Below are 20846 nucleotides of genomic sequence, written 5' to 3'. Positions count from 1 at the left end.
TTGTAGATTTTAACAAACAGTACTTTAAAAGTTTAAAGAGTTGGCTTACTCTTATAATTCAGATGGAATGGTGTCAGGGGAGCTGCAGAGTAGTGTTTTCTGAATATTTGTAAAATGGGAAAGGTTGTGGCTTGGTTAGGATGGCCACTTACCTTCTCGTTCCTCTAATTCTATGATGATTTTTATTGAAAACAAAGCAAAGATAGAGTGGACAGTTGAGACGTGCCATGGTGGGGGGCGGGGGGTCCCTGTTAGGTTGGAGGCTGTATTTGGGGGTAATTTGAAGAATTACCTCCTGAGGCCTTGGACCATTAATAACATGTCTTTGGCAGGAGATGAGGTGGGTAGCAAAAGTAGTAAATCACACTTGGACTTTTAAAACACTCTTGTAAGAAACAAAGTCAGAGCTACAACATTTTTCTTTTAAAATGCTAAGACAATGCTAAGACTATAAAGTATTAATAGCATACTTTAATATGACATGACATATTAAAGCATGTGTCTACTAAGCATGACACAGTTGATAACAGCAGATAGGTCCAAAAAAGTGGAAACACAGGTGCCCAGACGTGTTTCCAAACTCAGATAAAATTTTTATACCTTGAACATTTTAAAAATAACTTCACGATTCATATGACCAAGGTTACGGTATTTACCTGCAATGAGTTTCTGAGGGCAAACAAGCAGTTCTAAAAAGAGAATTGAACTTCCGGACTGTGCTCAAGTGTGTTTTATTTTGAATTCCGAGTTTTTCAGTAAACCCAACATGCAGCAAACCTATCTTGACTGCTTAACTGTGGCATGTGGTTAGGACACTTTAGCAAATAAGTGAACATGCAATGCAAGCTGGGTTTGAACTTGGGTAAAGGCAAGGGCTGCAGTCTGATTCCGCAGCGTCAAGGAAGACCCCTGGCCTCTCTGAGCCAGATCGTGAAGGCACCGGCCCTGTTTGCATCCAGATCCTCCTATATGTGTTAAATGAGCTATTAAAGGAAAGCACCTGTAATTTCTGAAGCTTTTGTTACAGGTGGAGCTGTTCCTACTGTAATCGCTTCAGCTCTGTGCTGAGCAGAGCTTGGCATCAGCACATAGTATGTGTTCTCTGCTGGTATTATTAGCATCTTTGACATACAGACATATGAATTAAGACTGTCCCCCATGTGGCACTAGACTGTCCCCTTTGCTGATACAACCTGGTTGCTGGTGGGTGTGGTCTGTGTCCAGGGACCCATGACCGCTAGAGGGCACTGTGTCCTATTCTACACACAGCCCTGTCCCTTGGGAGCATTTATTAAATGCATGGAAGGATGGGCAGGTGGAGCTGTAGGAAGAAGGGGAGTAGATATGTGCACCTGTGCACTGTGTGTGACTTCTGTGTGTACTCAGTCGCTCTGTCCTGTCCGACTCTTTGCGACCTCATGGACTGTAGCCCACCAGGCTCCTCTGTCCATGGGATTCTCCAGGCAAGATTATTGGAGTGGGTTGCCATGCCCTCCTCCAGAGGATCTTCCTGACCCGGGAATCGAACCCAGGCCTCCCGCATTGCAGGCAGATTCTTTACCATCTGAGCCACCACTGGTAATTAGTGATGGATGAGGGTTCCCACTGCACATAGGATCTGGCTGCATGGTGCATCAAAACTCCATGTTGAGTAGTAACTATACAAGAACCAAGTCCTGACCCTGGCCCCTCCTTACAAGCTTCGGTGTTCCTCGCTATCTTTGGCAGATCCTACGTGGCTCTCCACCAACCTCGGCGTTCTCACCTGCATCGAATGTTCCGGGATCCACAGGGAGCTGGGCGTTCACTACTCCAGGATGCAGTCCCTGACGCTAGACGTGTTAGGGACGTCTGAACTGCTGGTAAGCTTTAAGTCTCTTGATTTTGGAATTTTGGAGTGAACACAGATGAGCTGAATGCGAGGTTTCCATTTTGGTCTCCTAAAATTCCCCTGATCCTGGTAGCTGTTGATATTGCCAAGTACATTTGAGTAATTAGAAACTCATGGGTAATCCCTCCTCCTCAGCTACTAGAGGTTGAGGGTTGCAAAGCTTTATTCTTAAATGACTAAGATGGAAGAGAATTCGTAAAGGAGTGTGGAGACTGGTATGAGTGTTGACAGAGTCCGATTCTCCCCAGGCATTGAGAGGACACGGAGCCCAAAGCCCAGAGACAGGAAAGACTCCTTCTCCAAAGTCGTCGGCCAGGTTCTGCTGAGTCTGCGGTCACTACCTGGCTCGAGCCTCGGGTGGACTTTTTCTCTGCCCCTTGTTGTTTGCCTTTTGGGAGAAATAATGATATTTGATTCTACTGCTTGTATTTCTTTAAAAAACAAACAAACAAAAAAAACTCTCATTCTTGGTTCAGAGATACACATAGCCATGCACTATAGATCACTATTAGAGGCTGAAGCATTTTCTGTGAAGCAACTTTCGGAGTCTGGGGACTGTGGTCCCATCAAGGAACAAGTGCTTTGGGGACACCTAAAGCATGAGCTCTTTGGAGTGTCTTCAGAGTCTGTAACTGCTGATTAGAAGGCAGTGTTTGAAGTTCTTTGTTGAGATAACCAAGCATTGGACAGTAAATATTAAGAGGATATTGATTACCATTGATTTTAATGTCAAGAGCAATAGTCTTGGCAGAAAATCAATTGCTGTGGTCAGCAGACCTCTCGAGGGGCCATAAGTCTCATTGATGATCATTCTGGAACCGACGTGTCTGAACTTGTAATGCGTTTTGAACTATCTTGTCAAACAAATCCTTCATGTCTTTTCCAAGGAATTCCTTTATGGTCTTGAAAGGCAAAGCTGGGAGAAATTACAGTGGGTTCTGGTAGTCCAGTTAGCAGCATCACTGATTGATTGAAGTTTAAAACTAAGCTATCCTTGGCAAGACCCAAGCAGAATATTCTTTGTTACATAGTACGGTTATTGTTAATGTCATAACGCACATAGGCTCTGTCATAGATCTGTGTGTGCAGGCAGTGTCCTGGGTAACTGGAGACAGCGCGGACATGAAACCTTGGTAACTGGGGACAGCGTAGATGTGAACCCCTACGTGTATTTTCTTTGAGCGCTGCTAAACCAGGGCAGCTGCTATACAGCCATGTGGTTGTCCAGCTACTCAGTCATGTCCGACTCTTTGCGACCTAGTGATTTAAAAAAAAAAAAAAACAGTGGGAAGTGTTAACTGGTTTATGTTGAGGTTTAACTGCTGATTTTGCATGAGGCACTTTGCAAAGCACTTTGTGTGTATTAGCTCATTTGCTCTTCAACCCCTTGGCCTTGGTGTATTATCCCCGTTTTACAAGAGGAACTGAGGCTTAGAATGTTGTAACAAGCCCAAGGTTATGTGTTATCCACATACCAGGTCTGGAGTGGGGGCCTCTTTAGTCAGAGCTCACACTCTTAACCCCCTAAGGCTCACCCCGTGGGGAGTGCATAAACCTCACTGCAGCCCCTCCGTATCCCCCCTCCCCATCCCTGACAGTGTCTACAGCCAACTGTCTGGAAGGCAAAGACGTCCTGCTTTGTAGTCTGCTCAGTCACATGATGTAAACACTCCCACTGGGGCCATTTTCAGGCTACCATGTGAATCACTGGATGAGCCATAAGAAAGAGGTTTGGTCACACACATATAGTTAGCTCACCACACAAGACACTGTTGTTGCAAGTATCTTCAAAAATAGAATAGTAAGATGTAGTAAAATCAGAAGTGATGAGTTTTGAGGACTACTTTGTTTTTAGTATAATTTTTATATTAAAACCACACCGTACTGCTTTCAGGATCTTAGTTCCCCAACCAGGGATCAAACCTGGGTTCCCAGCAATGGAAAAATGCGGAGTCCTAACCACTGGACCACCAGGGAATTCCTTAGTGTAGTTTATTTAATCGTGAGTTTATAGAATGTAATTTTTAATAATGACTGTTTAACAGCTGAGCTCGTTTAAGCTGGTGGGAGCCTGATACCAGCACATCTGTTACACCTGCTTAAATACGTCTCAGAAATTTATCTGATGGTCTACATGAGACTGTTGCCTACTGCAGAGGGAAGCGCCAAAGATGGCTGGAAGGAAAATGTTTCCCTCTCAGTGAAAGGAGGAGGTGACCTCTGATCCCTGGCTCAGAGCTTCCTTCCTGTCTCTCAGAGCCTCATCTATGTAATCTCTCAGGCGTTTACAGTCTCACCAACTCAGCCATTGTGGAGAAATCCAGGCAGAGGCCGCTTAACTGACAGCTGCAACTATTTCTGATGTCTAATCTCTGCCTGAACTCCCTTATCTAAGCCTCTTTTCCTCCGTGATTATCCGAAAAACAAAAGGGCAGAAGCCTGAATCACGTGGGGTTTATTCCCACCCTCTCTTTGCCCTGAACTCTAGCCACTCGCAGGAGGGGGACGTCTCCCTGCCTCTCACCCCAACCCAGTTACTGCGGGCATGATCCCACGCCCAGACCCTCACTCCTCTGGTATAGACGGAGAGTGTGTGTCAGGTGTTAATAACACTGGTAAAGCATGAGAATTTCAAGCCTTTTTAAAGCACCCGGTTATTTTGGTTAGACAGATGCTGCCTGAACAAAAGATCTCCTGAAGGTTTGACTCATGCACATCCTATATGTGCATGTATGTGTTTAGAATTCCACCTGGTGCATAGTAAGAACTATCAAGTATTGTCCTCTCCTCCTCCAGAAAGATTGGAACAAAATTCTCCCAGAAGAATGATTCGCGTGTCGTAACGTGTGAATCCTCCAACTGGACCAACTGCTCCCTTTGTGAGCTTTTCAGGTTCACAGAGCCGTGGTGTCAGGGTCCTGGGCTGGTGTGTTCATCGGAAGTGTCTTCTGGGGTCGCACATGGTAACTAGACACTGTGTACTCTCTGAAAGAGATACGATGGTGAACTGGAGGAGGAAGGACTTGCCGGCGTATCCGAGGCTGCAGCTTGCCCCGAGCCAGGGTCCCAGCACCAGGGGGTCCTGTGACAAGAGACGGGGTTTTCGAACAGCCTGATCGAGACAGCAGAGACATGAGCAGGAAGCTTCATTTCCTGTCGGCATTGCGTTCTGAACAGACAGATGCTCACCCCGTAAAATGCTGCCCCTGTCCCCCCGTATGGCCTCAGCGTAGCCCTCATGATGGAAGTCTTTAATTCTGTCTAAATTGTCTTGCAAACAGCTTCCCCTGATGTGGTGCTTCACCATTTCCTTTTTAATTTGTTTTTGTTTCAAGCATGCTGAAGTCCCATGTTTAGTCGAGTGGTTTTAGCAGCATCCGTGAAGGTGGCTGGTTGGCAGTCATCTTTTCTTCCCTTTTCCTTCTCCTGGAATCACTTCTTATTCAGTGGAAGGAAACTGGGGTAATTGAAGTATTAATTTGATTAGTTCAGGAAGCTGTGCCATCTTAACTGGCGTGCACCAGCTTAATACCCTTAGATGTTAAAGCAACTCTACTTTCAGAAAGCCTCCTGAAAAGCAAAGATTTTGAAAAGATGAATTTTCTCCTTAACACAGAAGATTATGATTTCAGCTCTGATTTTAGGTCGTTCATAGAACAGTATTGTTGGTATGAGACTCCTAGTTTCATATGATCAGTTTCACATTGTAAGTGGAGTTACTGAAGAAAACCTCAGTGTTCTGTAATTGAATTTGAGTCAGTAATTTAAAGGGCTTCCCAGGTGGTGCTAATGGTAAAGTATTTGCCTGCCAATGTAGGAGACGTAAGAGACACGAGTTTGATCCCTGGGTTGGGAAGATCCCCTGGAGAAGCAAATGGCAACCCAGTCCAGTATTCTTGTTTGGGGAATCCCATGGACAGAGGAGCCTGGCGGGCTATAGTCCCTGGGGTTGCAAAGAGTCAGACACGACTGAAGCATCCACAGTAATTTAAAAATCACCTAACATTAGAGAATGGGGTCAGAAACCCCAGGAGCACACAATCCTGATTCAAGCCCGTTTTGTGACCTCCTCATGCCTCCTTCTCCTGAGGTTGTTAACAAGCTATTAAATGTAAAGCAAATGAACTAACAGCTGGATCTGCAAGAGAGGAGAGAGGAAAACCCTCAGAAACTGAGAGCCTCCTTACAGATGACCCCGCTGTTTAGCTCGGGGCTGAAATGAAGCCCTTCAGGCTAGGAAGAGCAACAGGAAGTAGCAGCATCAGCCCCCATTTACTGAGTGACTGTCGTGCTCCAGACATCTTCCCAGGTCTTTGGTCTTATCTAGCCTGAACAAGAGCTTTGTTTTAAAAAGGTGGCTAAAAGGTTTATTCTTAAATCACAATTAAGAACTTTTTAAAAACCACAAACCTTATCAGAAAAAATTGAGCACCAAAACCTAGACCTCTATGTAATGTATAGTTGCATTTGTCTTACTAAGAAGTGTATTGTATACTTCATAAAATATATCTAAAGTAGACATTTTAAAGGCTCAGGGGAAACACTTTTTTTCAGAGTATTTTTTTGTGCTCCCTTCTTTGGAGGCAGCAGTTTAGAGCTCACTGCTGTTTCTTAGCTCTGCCTACAAGGGTCAAGTTCTTTCACTTTCCCAGAGCCATTTTTATCCATCTGTGTGCCATGCACTCCAAACTTTCCAACCTTCTGGGACCTGAGGGGGCCCAGGAGACGACACCCCATTTTCCTGCGTGGATTTGGAACCACTTGGGAGATTGAAGGTCCAATTCATTGCTGAAAACCACTGCATCCGCTGACCTGGTTCCCACGTGTGCGGGTAGCTGAATCCAAGACTTGGACTCGGGGCCCAGGTGGGGCCAGAGGGGCAGACCCACCTGGCGCTGCATCCTGGGGGTGTCCCAGGGGTGTCTGTCCTTCCAAGCCCCTCGGGCAGGGAGGTCTTTTCTCTCACTGTCCACTCCTCTTCTCCTGGCACAAGTACAGGAAGACAGAATATCTCAGGAATCGTGACCTTCCACCCGGAAGCATGAAAACAGGGCACCGGAGGCTCCCCATCCTCACCCAAACTCTGGAAACCATCTCTAGAGAGAACCCACAGCCCCTTTCTGGCTCAGGGGCCCGAGAGGGTAGGTGCCCCAGGTCTCCAGGAATGTGTCACTCCTGGACCCCATCCTCAGGTGCTTTGTACATCAGGGAGACGCAGTCCCAGGGCATGGGGTGGGGGGGTGCGTCTAGAGCAGACCCCTGCTCTCCCACCATCCTGCTGTCTCCATTCCTGCATTGCTGGTTCAGCCCTCATCACAGGTCCCTTCCTTTGCTTTTTTGTTCACCTCTGTCTTGTTTGAGCCCCTTGGAGCAGGCCTAGAGCCCAGCCGGCCTGAGGGCCCCATGTGTGTTCTGGCCGTCCCTGGGGCTCACTTCTCTGATGACACAGCTTGTAAGTGCCCCAGACCCCCCAGATCTGCTGGGGCCCCGTGTCCCCTCGACGAGGCCCCCCCGTCCGGGGACAGTGCTTGGGAGCAGAGGCCGTGTGGGTCGGGGCTGGTTAACCAGCCTTCCTGCTGCCCTGGCTCCTGCCCTATCCTGCTGGACCCCCATCTTCTTGACACAATGCTGCACCCTCCATCTGCAAATGCTGTGCTTTGGCTCCTGGTTCCAGACGGTTCTCCGCGGGCTAGACCATCCACTAGGACTCGGCGAGGCTGTGAGGTGGCCCGTTGCCCGTGCTGGGCAGCTGTGATGCACAGCCGTGGTGGCCCCCTGGACCAGCTGGCCCCTGTGAGCCAGCCAAGCCCAGCAGAAGGGAATCCTCCTCCTCCCCTCACCCCCTCCCGTCTGCCCACGGCCCCGGGGGCTCCTGGGGGCGGTGCAGGGGCTTGTCCTGGCAACCCCCCTGAAGGTGGCTATGTTTGGCTGTGGGATGCCGTTCATGTTGTGCGGAGCGGTGGGGCCTTAGCAGGTGCCTGGCTCTAAACCGGGGCCCCAACGCTGGGGTTCAGTCTAGAGTCTTGGTACGCCGCATCACCCACTGTGGCTTGCTACTCTAATCATCAGCTTTGTCTCCGGAGACAGAGCAGTGAGGTACCTGGAGTTTTGCCACCAGAGGCCCCGGGGCCCGGCCTGAGGCCCCGGCAGCGGCTCCTGAGAGCCTGGGACTCAGAATGTCCCGAACTTGGTTCACAAGGACTAGGAAGACTCAGGAAGGCTCCCCACCCTGATCATGAAGCTGGCGTGTTTCTCTGTCCTTGGCACCCCACCCCCACCACGACCCCCTCTCCATGTCGTGTGACCGGCCACCAGGAAGCATGGCTTTCTCCAAGCCAGACCCCTTGGCTGTTCCTTCAGCCGCGCCCCCTGAGAGAGGCCGTTCAGGCACAGCCTAGCTTCCCAGAACACCCCACTCACCTGTGTCCATGTGGTTCACTGAGGGCAGAAGCCCCAGAAGTGTCCCTGCTCCCACTGTTGTCGTTTTCAACATGGAAATGGGAAATGAAAGTACTTGCTCTCTGCAAAGCACTGGGCCTGGTGTTTCTGTTCAGTTTCTTTGTTTCATTGGATGTTGAAGAACCCAGTCTCCATCGAGTGTTGAGCAGGCTGCTGGGGGTGGGATGAATAAGTCCTTGTTCCTAAGACCCCAGTCACCTGATTTGCACTGGGCCCGGTGTTCATGTTTGGTTTCTTTGTTTCGCTAGATGTTGAAGAGCCCCACCTCGGTTAGGTGCTCAGCTGGGTGCTGGGGGTGGGACAAATAAATCCCTGCTCCTAAGACCCCAGTCACTCCGGATTTGTGCATCCGTTCAGGAGTGTGCCAAGTGCCACTCTGCTGGGTGGCCTGGCTGCCACCAGCCGTGGTATTTACGTGGTACCCGCCGCATCCAGCACAGAGCCTGTGTCAGGGAGCAGCGAAGAAACCTGCTCCTTTCTAACTAGGTCAGGGAGTTGATCAGCAAGTGAGAACCTTACCTTGAAACAGACGTGTTTTCAGTGCTTTAGTGTATTGAATGCTTTCAAATAAAATCCCATTTTATCATTATTTGCAGGCTGGCAAGGTAGGTATCATCCCCATAGTTCTATTAAAAAACCGAAGCTCAGGGAAGCTGCCTTGCCTGTGGTCACAAAGCCAGTAAATAGAACCACGATTGAATGCGAATCTTGGCTTCCTGGCCCAGGTCCCCCCCTCACTGGCAAGAGTAAAGGCTGTTAGATCTCTCTCAGCCAGAGCGCAGGTTCTTCTTGGGGTGGGAGGTTGGGGAAAGAATAGAAACTTGAGTTGAGCCAAGTTCCCGCTCCTCCCAGTCCACGGAGGCTTTCTGTCCAGGGAACGTTTTATGAGAGCCCTCCTCTGTAACAGGCGCTTCTTGTCTCTGGTTTTATGGGTACCTCTGGGGTTTGGGTTTTGTCCAACTTCATTAAAGGCAAACCGCTTTATTGCTCTATTTCTTAGCGACCATTAAATAAATCATCAGCTGTGTGAGTAGTGTGGAGCGGTGGAAGGTATTAATAATTGAGTGCACTGAAACAGACTTTTGTTTTTGCAGCTTGCCAAGAATATCGGGAACGCAGGCTTCAATGAAATCATGGAGTGCTGTCTCCCCACTGAGGACTCGGTCAAACCCAACCCGGGCAGCGACATGTACGTATGTGGCTGGTGGGTCTCGCCCGCTGAACAAAGGTTGGCTTGCCCCTGGGCCCCCAGAGGCAGGGGGCTAACAAGTCTGGGTGTATCGGTTGTTGCTTCTTTAAGGAAGAAATCAGCCTGTGTTGTGTATAAAGTCTCTGCAACCCTTCTGGGTGTCTAAGTAGAAATTTGATGTGGCAGTTTTTCTTAGAAGCAAGCCATAGGCAAGCAGATTTCCCTGGGGGTTGGGGGTTGGGGGGGAACACTGAGTGTCACCATCTATGTGGACACAGCCTTGCCTCTGTCTCAGGGCAGGGTCGTCGCCCTCCCACCTGAGTTCTCTCTGAATTCTGAGACGCTGAGAGGGTGGGTTGTCACAGATAACGTGGTTATGTCTGGTACTCAGAGCAAATGTCGAGTGTGTCGTTCCCTTCAAGAAACTTTTTGTTTCTGTTTTAACTGTTGACACAAAACCTGATTAGGACATGTTTGTGCCTCATCATGCACCCAGCTGGCCCACTGAGGCAGAACTGACAGCAGGGGAATTTCCTACCAGTCTTATTGTATAAAGCATAAACCACCCAAGCCGCACACTGGTCCTTGAGAGAAGTGATGGGTGACTGGGGGTCAGGGCAGTGCCTGGCCTGCCCCCCAAGGCTCCAGCCCAATTCTCCCTGGGTGGCCTGTCTGCTGCACCAGGACTGGGGTGGTTTACTCGCTCTAGGGGGGCACAGTGGGGCAGATGGGGGTGGTCCCAGGCCAGTTCAGCATTTGAGTAGTATTGTTCAGACACTCAGTAGTGTCTGACTCTTTGCAACCCCATGGACTGGAGCACACCAGGCCTCCCTCTCCATCACCAACTCCCGGAGTTTGCTCAAACTCATGTCCATCGAGTCAATGATGCCATCCAACCATCTCATCCTCTGTCACCCCATCCTCCTCCTGCTTTCAATCTTTTCCAGCATCAGGGTCTTTTCTAGTGAGTCAGCTCTTTGCATCGGGCGGCCAGAGTTTTGGAGCTTCAGCATTAGTCCTTCTAGTGAAGATTCAGGGTTGATTTCCAGTCAGAGTGTGTTTTGGCAGGAAAGGGGAAGCGAGAAATACGTGCTCAGAGACTTCCCTGGTGGTACAGTGGATAAGATTCCGCCTGCCAGTGCAGGAGACACAGGTTTGATCCCTGATCCTGGAAAATTCCACGTGCCGTGGAGCAGCTAAGCCTGTGCTCTGCAACTACTGAAGCCGGCACACCCTAGAGCCTGTGCTTTGCAACAAGAGAAGTTATTGCAATGAGAAGCCCCCGCTCGCTGCAACAGGAGGAAGCCTGTGTGCAGCAATGAAGATCCAGTGCAACCAAAAAAATAAAAACAAGAAATAAACAATTAAAAAAAAAAGACACATGTGCTCAGAGAGAAGAGACAATGCATTCACTGAGACAGCCATCCCCTGGGAGTAATCAGAGTGAGAGCTGCTGGCAGGGCTCCCCCAGGTGTCGGGCGAGGACCCCGAACAGTGGTGGAGAGAGGGTTTCCTGCTGTGGGGGCAGGTCTTTGGAAGCCAGGGCCACAGGATCTGTGTTCTTTGGCCTCGGGTGAGGTGACATACCTCCAGGGAGGGAGCTTAGACAGACTAACGGGAGGAGCAGGTGTCCTGCACGTCGCACACCCTCACAGGTGTCAGCCTCGGAGGTGAGCGTGGGTGGGGTTGGCTTAGTGTCAGTCTTCATTTGGGTCCTGGAGCAGATGGCAGTGGTGTGGCATTTCCTTGAGATTGCATGAGGTGTGATTTTAGATTCCAGGCACGGGGCTTACTGAGTTGGTATCCTCTCCTGATGAGGATCTGAGTTCCAAGTCTGTATCCTTACCCAGACCTGGAGAGACAACAGGGAAGTATAGAAACCTGCATCCTTGCCCACCACGGGAGCTGGGAGGGTTCATCAGCTTCCCCAGGCCCTTTTCCTTTAATAGAAAGAGAGGGACAGCCATCCCTCGCTCAGAGTCGCTGGGACGTACATCGGGGGTGAGGGGGGCGCTCACCTCGTGCTTGGTTGATGTTGGCAGCCCTTGTTGCTCACTGTGGGCGTGCGTGCTGAGAAGTCCGGGTCCTCTCGAGGCAGGTGCCCGTGGAGAGCTCCCTTGACGTGGGCTGACTGGGTTACGAGAAGGTCTGTTAGGATAGAAACGTCGTGGTCCCCTGGGGCACTTCACTTACTGTCTCATAGACACCTGCTCTCCTGAAAGCCTGCAGTATTGATCCACTTTGAACAGAGTATAAGACATGGTCACTGATTTCTTCCAAGTACCAGGGGTACTTTATAAAAGCAGAGCATTTGTTTATTCTGGGCAAAAATAGTTCTAAAAAGTGAATCCTGCCTGTGTAGAACTCTTGGATATAAATGTTCCATCTACACTGAGCCCCTGCCCCGCCTCCCAGCCTTGGCGCCAGTGAAAAGGATGTTTACTCCTCTCTTTTTTTTTTTCAAAATGAGGGCAGATGACCAGTGTGACAGCAAACTGGCACCCACGTGGATGCCCCCTCAACTGAAACCAGTTGCAGGCGTAGCTCTGTTTTAAAGCATTTTATCCCACTTTACATTGTACCTAGGTGTCCACATACTTTTTTCTAATAAATCTCACCTTACTCGTGTTTGTTTGTCCCACCATAATATGTTGCTTGTGATGGGAAATATTCGTGCATAAACAATGAAACAATGAGTCAGAGGTGAAGCCCTAGTTCTGTGACTACTTAGAGAAACTGCTGTCTTACTTCCAGATTAAGAGGAGTGCACTGCTCCTGGCTTTATCTCAAAGCAGCACACCATCTGCAGATGAATCTGTTGAAAGGGAAGCCAGAGACCGTCTCATGGCTTGTGAATCCCCAGATGGATTTGGGGGGTGTTGAGAGATATAAATAGGCAGGAAGCAGGGAGCTTCCTGCTCACTGAGGCCAAAGCCGTTTCTCTCCCGTGATTCAGGGCTCTCACACACGCTCTGTCCTTTGGAAGTATAAGACGCCTCCCTCTCTGAACACATGCCAAACACATTATTATTAAATTCATTGCTTTCCTCCAAAAGCCTTAACCTTTCCCAAAAAAAGAAGAGGTGGAGGGGTCACACTGGCAGAGTCAACTTCCACCAGGAATCCGTGGGGTCTGGTGTGGTCCCAACAGACCTGTACCTGTGCTGGTGGGGGGACCACCTTCTGGGTTTGGGACCCAGAGCCTGGACAAGTGGATAAAACATTTAAAAAGTATAAGGTCCAGTTTATCACTAGCCCCTTCCTGAGGGTTCATAGTGATTCTGCCCCAAAGTGATTATTGGAGCCATCGAAGCCTTAATACCTGTCCAGCCCTGCCACCCGTCATAAGAGACCTGTAGAGTTTCATCAGACGGGTTGTTGGTTTTGTCCAGCCGGGACGGTCACCAGGCAGCAGCCAGAGCATCGCTCTGGCTGGGAGCCCCTGCGAGGAGAGCTCAGTCCAGCGGAGCAGGGCGGCCCTCGGAGCTGGAGGGCATGGGCTCGCGTTCACAACGCTGTTGCGAGGGTCAGATGGACAGCACAGCTCCACCCAACCTGTGGCCCACAGTAACCGTCCCCCGTGGGGGACACGTGTGAAGTCCCCCAGCACAGTTCACGCGAGGCAGCGTCTACGGACACCCAGGTGGTGGTTTATTAGGTGAAGCCCGCAAAGTGTTGTATGCCCCCACTGGGATCCCGGAGTTGACCCACCCGCTTCTGAACCCTGGTGGGCTGCAGCAAGGACCCACATGGGTTGACCTGGGGGCCTTGGGCCCTGACGATCATAGAAACAGGTGCAGTGGGTGTAGCCCTGGTGCCCCAGCCAGGAAGAGCTGGTGGGTTCCCCCAGCGCCTTTTCACTCCCTGCTGCCCTGGTTACTGCATACGGAACCCTGGTCTGAAGGCCTCAGTGTGCTGTCTCTGTCGCTGTGATCCCAAAGAGGCCTGCGAACAGATGTCGTTGGCTTGTGCACGCCTCACAGGCCGTGTACACTTGCACAGGATAAGGAGGTTTGAGTTGCTGGCCCAGAGTCACGGGGGGGGGCGGGGGTGCGGAAACACCTTGATCCGTGCTGAGTTTTTGTCTTGGAATTTTTAACAACTTGGTTGAAATCTGAGTCACATACCATCACAGTTCACCCATTTAAAGTACAGTTCACTGGCTTCTAGTATATTCTCAGTTGTTCTTCCATCACCACAAGCAATTTTAGAACATTTTCTTCATCCCAGGAGAAAGCCCCGTACCTATAAACCATCCCCTACTCTGTCCCCTTACGCCCCCCCTCCCCGCAACACCCCCTCCCCCCAGCCTGGGGCCGCTGCTCCCTATCTCTACACATTTGTCAGTTGCGGGCATTTCAGTGAACGGAATAACACCACATGTGGACTTTAGTGTTGGCGTGTTACATTTAGGATCTCAGGGTGTTTGCAGGGTTGGTCCACGTGAGTGCTTGATTCGTTTTGTGGCTGAGTGGTACTCTTGTTATGTGGACACCACGTCTTTTTTACCTGTTCATCAGCTGGTGGACCCTTATGACTTGGTTGTCATGGGTAATTAGCGTTTACTGTCCCTCAAACACCATGTTTAGGTTTTTATAGTTTCTGTTGACTGCTTGTTATGTTCCTCAGAGTGAGATGCTCAGTCCTCTGGACCAGGAGCCGCTGTTTTTCTTGCTCCATCTTTCAAGTTCATCAGTACTTTCCGAGGCCCTAAGGACCTTCCGGGAGTGCAGCAAAGTGTCACCTCATGTGCTTCGCCCAGGCTGTGTGCATTTCACAGATAAGAAGATTTGGGGTCACGTACTTGCCCAGGGTCACTTGGCAGTCTACAGCGGGGGAGGATTTTGGCTCCCCTGGATTTGATGCCGCTCTATGCTCCTTGGAGAGGTGGGGTCTGTGCCCGTAAGGCCAAGTTAAAGCCTTGAATAGACCATGAAGATTGACAACTCGTTTGATTTCATGGGGCACGTGGGGAACCTGCCTGCCAGGCATGGTGCCCACAAACAGGAAAACAGTCTTCCCTCGCAGTCTGCCAGTCCCCCAACCCGGCTGCTCAGCCCTTAGACCCAGACCTTGATACCCCTTGTCTTGGGTGTCCAACCTCCTGAAAGTGCTAGAGGCAGAATGGACGCTGGTGCTGCAGGGGAGCCACACGCTGCCTGCCTCCTGCTCTGTAATTTTCTTCCCGTGCCGCTTGTTACCATGTTGTGGTTCAGTCGCCAAGTCAGGTCCAACTCTTTGCCACCCCGTGAACTACAGCATGCCAGGATTCCCTGTCTTTCACCATCTCCCAAAGTTTGCTCGAACTCACGTCCATTGAGTCGGTGATGCCATCCAGCCATCTCATGCTCTGTCACCCGCTTCTCCTCCTGCCCTCAATCTTTCCCAGCATCAGGATCTTTTCCATTGAGTCAGCTGTTTGCATCTGGTGGCCAAAGTACTGAAGCTTCAGCATCAGTCCTTGTTACCATGAGGGGGTGGGATTATTTTTAACTCATTACAGATGAATGGATGTTAAGGCCCTTAGTCATTTACAAGGCAGTTATGTTTGATTTCAGGAATGCAAGAAAGGACTACATCACTGCCAAGTACATTGAGAGGAAATACGCAAGGAAAAAACACGCGGATAATGTGGCCAAACTTCACAGTCTTTGTGAAGCTGTGAAAACAAGAGACATTTTTGGATTACTTCAAGCATACGCCGACGGTGTGGATCTTACAGAAAAAATCCCACTGGCCAATGGACATGTAAGAAAGGACATGTAAAAAACAGAAAGGGTTGGAGGGGTTGATGGGGAGTGACAAAGCAATGTCATCAGAAGTGCTGACAGTGTCATGAAACACCCTGAGCGAAGAGGCAGTGAGTCCTGGGTGAGTGTGGTTGATTCTTCAGCCAAACTGTAGGGGCAGCTCTGGGAAGAGAGTCCATCCCCAGGGGAAGGAGCCTTTTCTCAGAGGCCTAAGCCTCATCATGTTGATGATGCAGGTAGTGGGTCAGAAAGCTTGAGAGGACTTTGCAATGAAACCTCCGAATTTTTCATTCTTTTCCGGGGAGGGTGGAGGACTAGGACCAGTCTCTAAATGACAGGTTCCCAAGGGCAGATTTTGCCGTGGAGATTGGCTTCCCTGGTGGCTCAGCTGTAAAGAATCTGCTTGCCAGCGTAGGAGACTCAGGTTTGATCCCTGGGTTGGGAAGATCCCCTGGGGGAGAGCATGGCAACCCATTCCAGTATTCCTGCCTGGGAAATCCCATGGACAGAGGAGCCTGGCAGGCTACATACAGTCCGTGGGCTTACAAGACACAACTTAGCAATAGGTAACACATTTTAGAGATAGGTTTTTCAAAGGACAGACTCAGAGGCTTTTAGAAGAGAAATACACGCTTTCACTTGCGTTGGCCGCAGAGCTGAGTGCTCCCCTTGGGACTCTGGAATGTTTCTGTTTGGTCTTCAGGAGCCAGATGAGACTGCCCTCCATCTTGCCGTCAGGTCCGTGGACCGGACTTCTCTCCACATTGTAGACTTTTTAGTTCAGAACAGGTAGGTATCCTGAAATCAGGGCTGGTGTTTGATTTTGCTCCTGGGTGTTTCTGGGGAAGGGATCAGGGGTTGCCTCACTGCTTCTGCAGCATGGCCAGTGTGTTAGAATTTCCTCAGGTGTGACTAGGATGTACGGGACAGCGAAAGGGCTGCAGGTGTGGGGTGTCCCTGTGCAGTCTTAACCCCTTCTGGTGTCTGCAGCATCCAGCTTCTATTGTCTGGGGCTCAGGGGGACACCCCGTGAATAGTTCTGCTGAATTCTGAGCCCCTGGAAAGCATCCTTTGGCTGTAGCCCCCTTGACTGTCAAGTGGGGGGGAGTGGCCCCCACGAAGTCAGACAGGGCAGTCCCCAGCTTGTCCTGTGAGGTGGGGGTCCCATGACATCAGGCAGGGCAGCCCCTGGGCTTGTCCTGTGAGGTGGGGGTCCCATGACATCAGGCAGGGCAGCCCCTGGGCTTGTCCTGTGAGGTGGGGGTCCCATGACATCAGGCAGGGCAGCCCCTGGGCTTGTCCTGTGAGGTGGGGGTCCCATGACATCAGGCAGGGCAGCCCCTGGGCTTGTCCTGTGAGGTGGGGGGTCCCATGACATCAGGCAGGGCAGTCCCCGGCTTGTCCTGTGAGGTGGGGTTCCCATGACGTCAGGCAGGGCAGTCCCCGGCTTGTCCTGTGAGGTGAGGGGTGGTCCTGATGACGTCAGGCAGGGCAGTCCCCGGCTTGTCCTGTGAGGTGAGGGGTGGTCCTGATGACGTCAGGCAGGGCAGTCCCCGGCTTGTCCTGTGAGGTGAGGGGTGGTCCTGATGACGTCAGGCATGGCAGTCCCCGGCTTGTCCTGTGAGGTGAGGGGTGGTCCTGATGACGTCAGGCATGGCAGTCCCCGGCTTGTCCTGTGAGGTGAGGGGTGGTCCTGATGACGTCAGGCAGGGCAGTCCCCGGCTTGTCCTGTGAGGTGAGGGGTGGTCTGATGACGTCAGGCAGGGCAGTCCCCGGCTTGTCCTGTGAGGTGGGGGTCCCATGACGTCAGGCAGGGCAGTCCCCGGCTTGTCCTGTGAGGTGGGGGTCCCATGACATCAGGCAGGGCAGCCCTAGCTTGTCCTGTGAGGTGGGGGTCCCCATGACGTCAGGCAGGGCCCCCCGGCTTGTCCTGTGAGGTGGGGGTTCCCATGACATCGGGCAGGGCAGTCCCCGGCTTGTCCTGTGAGGTGGGGATCCCATGACATCAGGCAGGGGTCCCCATGACGTCAGGCAGGGCAGCTCCTGGCTTGTCCTGTGAGGTGGGGGTTCCATGACGTCAGGCAGGGCAGTCGCTGGCTTGTCCTGTGAGGTGGGGGTTCCATGACATCAGGCAGGGCAGTCCCCGGCTTGTCCTGTGAGGTGGGGATCCCATGACATCAGGCAGGGGTCCCCATGACGTCAGGCAGGGCAGCCGCTGGCTTGTCCTGTGAGGTGGGGGTTCCATGACGTCAGGCAGGGCAGCCGCTGGCTTGTCCTGTGAGGTGGGGGTTCCCATGACATCGGGCAGGGCAGTCCCCGGCTTGTCCTGTGAGGTGGGGATCCCATGACATCAGGCAGGGGTCCCCATGACGTCAGGCAGGGCAGCCGCTGGCTTGTCCTGTGAGGTGGGGGTTCCATGACGTCAGGCAGGGCAGCCGCTGGCTTGTCCTGTGAGGTGGGGGTTCCATGACATCAGGCATGGCAGTCCCCGGCTTGTCCTGTGAGGTGAGGGGTGGTCCTGATGACGTCAGGCAGGGAAGCCCCCGCTTGTCCTGTGAGGTGGGGGTCCCCATGACGTCAGGCAGGGCACTGTGAGCACAGGGAGATGGAAGCAGGAAGCAGGGCTCCACCTCCAGCGCCGGCCGAGGCAGGGTTGTGGGCATTTTGCTTGGTAGGAAAAGCTGTTATTTTCAGTTAGAGCGTACCTGTGGAGAGGACGTGCGCAGGCAGTTTCCTTGGCCCCAGCGCTCCCATCAGGTTCGTCCTGCCTTGCTTGGTGCAGGGCTGGCCTGACCGCCGGAGTCCAGTCATGACTCGAGGTCGGGGTGCATTGTGGCTCCCTGAGCGTGGCTCTGGGTGGGACTGGGGCAAGGAATGGCCAGAAGCCACAGAAATTCTTCAGCAAGTGCAGAAGCAAGGAGACGTTTTGCGTTTTGTGTCTTCCGACAGTTCCTGGAGGGAAGAGGGAAGAGGTGGCCGGGGCTGGAGAAGCTTGGGGGTGGTCAGCTCCTTCCCCAGGAGCCGGGAGCTCACTGGACACCTGCGGGGAGCAGCCGTGTGGTGCCAGCCCCCTCAGAGCAGACTCTCAAGGGGCAGGAGAAGGGCAATGCTGGTCCCTCTTCTCCGGAGCGGGGAGTAGAGAGATCAGAGATAAGGCTCTTTTTTACTGAAAACGAAGCTGCTAGGAAAAAGGAACAGTGAAGGTGGCTGGTTTCCTCCTGTCGGGATCCTGAGGCATCGTCTCCTGGTGATCCCTCCACGTCCCCACCTGTCTGTTCAGGGTGGAGCCCTGCTGTCCCGCTCAGAGCGTGACGTCCGGTGGGCTGAGTGGCTCGTCCTGGGATCGCCCAGTCTGTTCTGTGTTGGCAGAACCCGTGTGGTCCCCTCATTCCCCTGGAGCCTGTTTTCAGGGTGGTCCAGGGCGAGCCAGCTCAGAGGAGCCTGGTGACTCTGAACTTTGGAAAAAGTGGCTTTTCCCCTTCCTGGCAAGAGTGTCGTCAGTAGGATGAAAATAGCTCAGCCCAGCCTTCTGTGCAATGGGACACGCTGGTGGGACCTTAGCAGTGCAGCGGGAGGGACCTGGTTCACCTGCTTCTCCCAGCGCCTGCTCAGGGGTGCACAGGTGCCTCGCCCCCTTTTTTTGGCTGGCTCTGCCATTGTTGTTTATTCCCTGGTGGCCTTAAGCCCAGGCCGCCTCCTGCCACAAGCTGGACTGGTGCTGTGGCCCCCCCCCCACCCTGAAGGAGGACGAGAGACCCTGCCAGCCAGGAACCCGGGCGCCGACTGCCTCTCCCGGACCCCAGTCCTCTGACCCGAGGCTTCCCTATCCTCTCTCTCTCTCTCTGGGCGCCTGTCCTTGCCAGCGGGAACCTGGACAAACAGACGGGGAAGGGCAGCACGGCCCTGCACTACTGCTGCCTGACCGACGGCGCTGAGTGCCTGAAGCTGCTGCTGCGGGGCAAGGCCTCCATCGGCATCGGTGAGCCTCCGCCCCGCCTCCGCCCCGCCTCCGCCCGGCCCCTCTGGCCGCTGGGCTCCGGGCAGAGCCTGGGAGCCAGCACCACCCAGCAAGACAGGGCCCGCTCTGCCAGGCTGCCGTGGTCTGATATTTACCAGCAGTTTTCCTCTGCTGTCTCATGGACTTGCCCCCATGTTGCCGGCGTTTTCTGGGCCATGAAAGGCAGGGGATGGCCTGCAGCTGTTAACCGGTGGCCAGGTGACCTTGGACAAGGCTCAGGCATCTTCCTGACTCCACCTGAGATCAGACTTGGTCCCTCACTGGCTCTGGGTGGGCACGTTTACTGCTGGGAGTCACTGCCCACTGCCCCTCTGTTCACTGCATGGAACCTCCTCTGCGAGGGACCATGTCTGCTTGGCTTCCATCGCTTTCTCCTCCCACGGCCCTGACCTGCAGCTGGCTGGACATGGCTTAACCCCCAGGACATCTGGCTGTGATGTGTCCTGGGGAGGAGCTTTGCAGAATTATCAAACAAAGAGCCAAGACTGGAAAAAAGGCTCATGCCTGCTTGAGAGCCGAGTTTTTTTATTTTTTAATTAATCATCCAACCTCATTGACTGAGGTTTGTTTAGAAGAAAATATACAATTCCAAATTTACAGACTACTTATTAATAAAAGGAGTTGTAAAGTTTTTCAGCCAGGTTCCTGGAACTAGATTAACAGTGCTTTTGGTTAGAGAATTACCATGAACTGCTTTACTCAGTGAATTACGCCTTAGATGTTTATTTTTACATTAGTTGGCTTAACTTTAGTGCTTTTACTTTCATGATTAGTTCAAACCTTGTCTTTTAAAACCTTACTGACTGCACACTGCTTAGTTCTGTATGATTTCAGAATAGTTCAGCCCCGACGGGGGCTAAGTCACCAGAATTCATTAGTCAGGTCCAGTTTCATTTGGGCTGCTTCACTGGGTCTCTGTTTAATAGCCTCCGGGTATCAGACCTTTGCTTGATTTGGCCACAACACATCCTTTCATCCCACCGTCCCTTAGCTAACGAGTCAGGAGAGACACCACTGGACATTGCCAAGCGACTCAGGCACGAGCGCTGCGAGGAGCTGGTGAGTCTCCCCCGGTGGGGTGGGGGGTGCCCCTTGGGGAGGGTCTGCAGGAGGGTCCTGAGCAGATCCCAGTGTCCTAGAGGGGACAGCTCGGAGCAAGTGTCCTGGGGCACCTTTAGAAAGGGGGGGACCACCTGCCTAGTGGGACACTTGGAACATGAGTCAGTATTTTCTGGTTGGGCTCTGGTTGGTGTTGTCGGCTCTGGCTTTGGGGGTAAGTGGAGCCGAGGCCCCAGGGGTTTGCAGGGAGCTCTACTGCTGTGGCTTGGGAAGGTCATGCCAGCTGTCCCCACTGTTGCCTCGTCTGTAAAGTGGAGTCGGCTACGCCAGTCTGCAGGGTCGTCATGGACTTGAACTCTGTGAAGCCATGGGCACGTACTAAGTGCTCGGTAAACAGAGCCATTAACAGTCGCTGCTGTAGAAGATGAGGAACATTATTATTACTATCCTGAGCTCTTTGTGTCCATTAGTTCATTTAAT

The 20846-nt window shown here is 52.0% G+C and overlaps 1 protein-coding gene across 3 annotated transcripts in view; it reads left to right on the top strand.

Moving 5' to 3' along the window:
* The window catches only part of ASAP2 (ArfGAP with SH3 domain, ankyrin repeat and PH domain 2), a 154808-nt gene that overhangs the window by 117461 nt on the left and 16501 nt on the right, over positions 1 to 20846 (top strand). For all 3 annotated transcript variants that reach the window (XM_070451860.1, XM_070451854.1, XM_020912045.2), the window contains exons 15-20: positions 1729 to 1862; positions 9445 to 9539; positions 15098 to 15287; positions 15993 to 16078; positions 19153 to 19268; positions 20299 to 20366. In XM_070451860.1, coding sequence (XP_070307961.1) covers positions 1729 to 1862; positions 9445 to 9539; positions 15098 to 15287; positions 15993 to 16078; positions 19153 to 19268; positions 20299 to 20366 — 689 coding nt within the window. The remainder of the gene's footprint in view (positions 1 to 1728; positions 1863 to 9444; positions 9540 to 15097; positions 15288 to 15992; positions 16079 to 19152; positions 19269 to 20298; positions 20367 to 20846) is intronic.

Source organism: Odocoileus virginianus, chromosome 2, assembly GCF_023699985.2.
Source record: "Odocoileus virginianus isolate 20LAN1187 ecotype Illinois chromosome 2, Ovbor_1.2, whole genome shotgun sequence".
In the NCBI taxonomy this organism is placed as follows: Eukaryota; Metazoa; Chordata; class Mammalia; order Artiodactyla; family Cervidae; genus Odocoileus; species Odocoileus virginianus.
The sequence above is the reverse complement of the archived record's forward strand: the minus strand, read 5'-3'. Positions and strand labels throughout refer to the sequence as shown.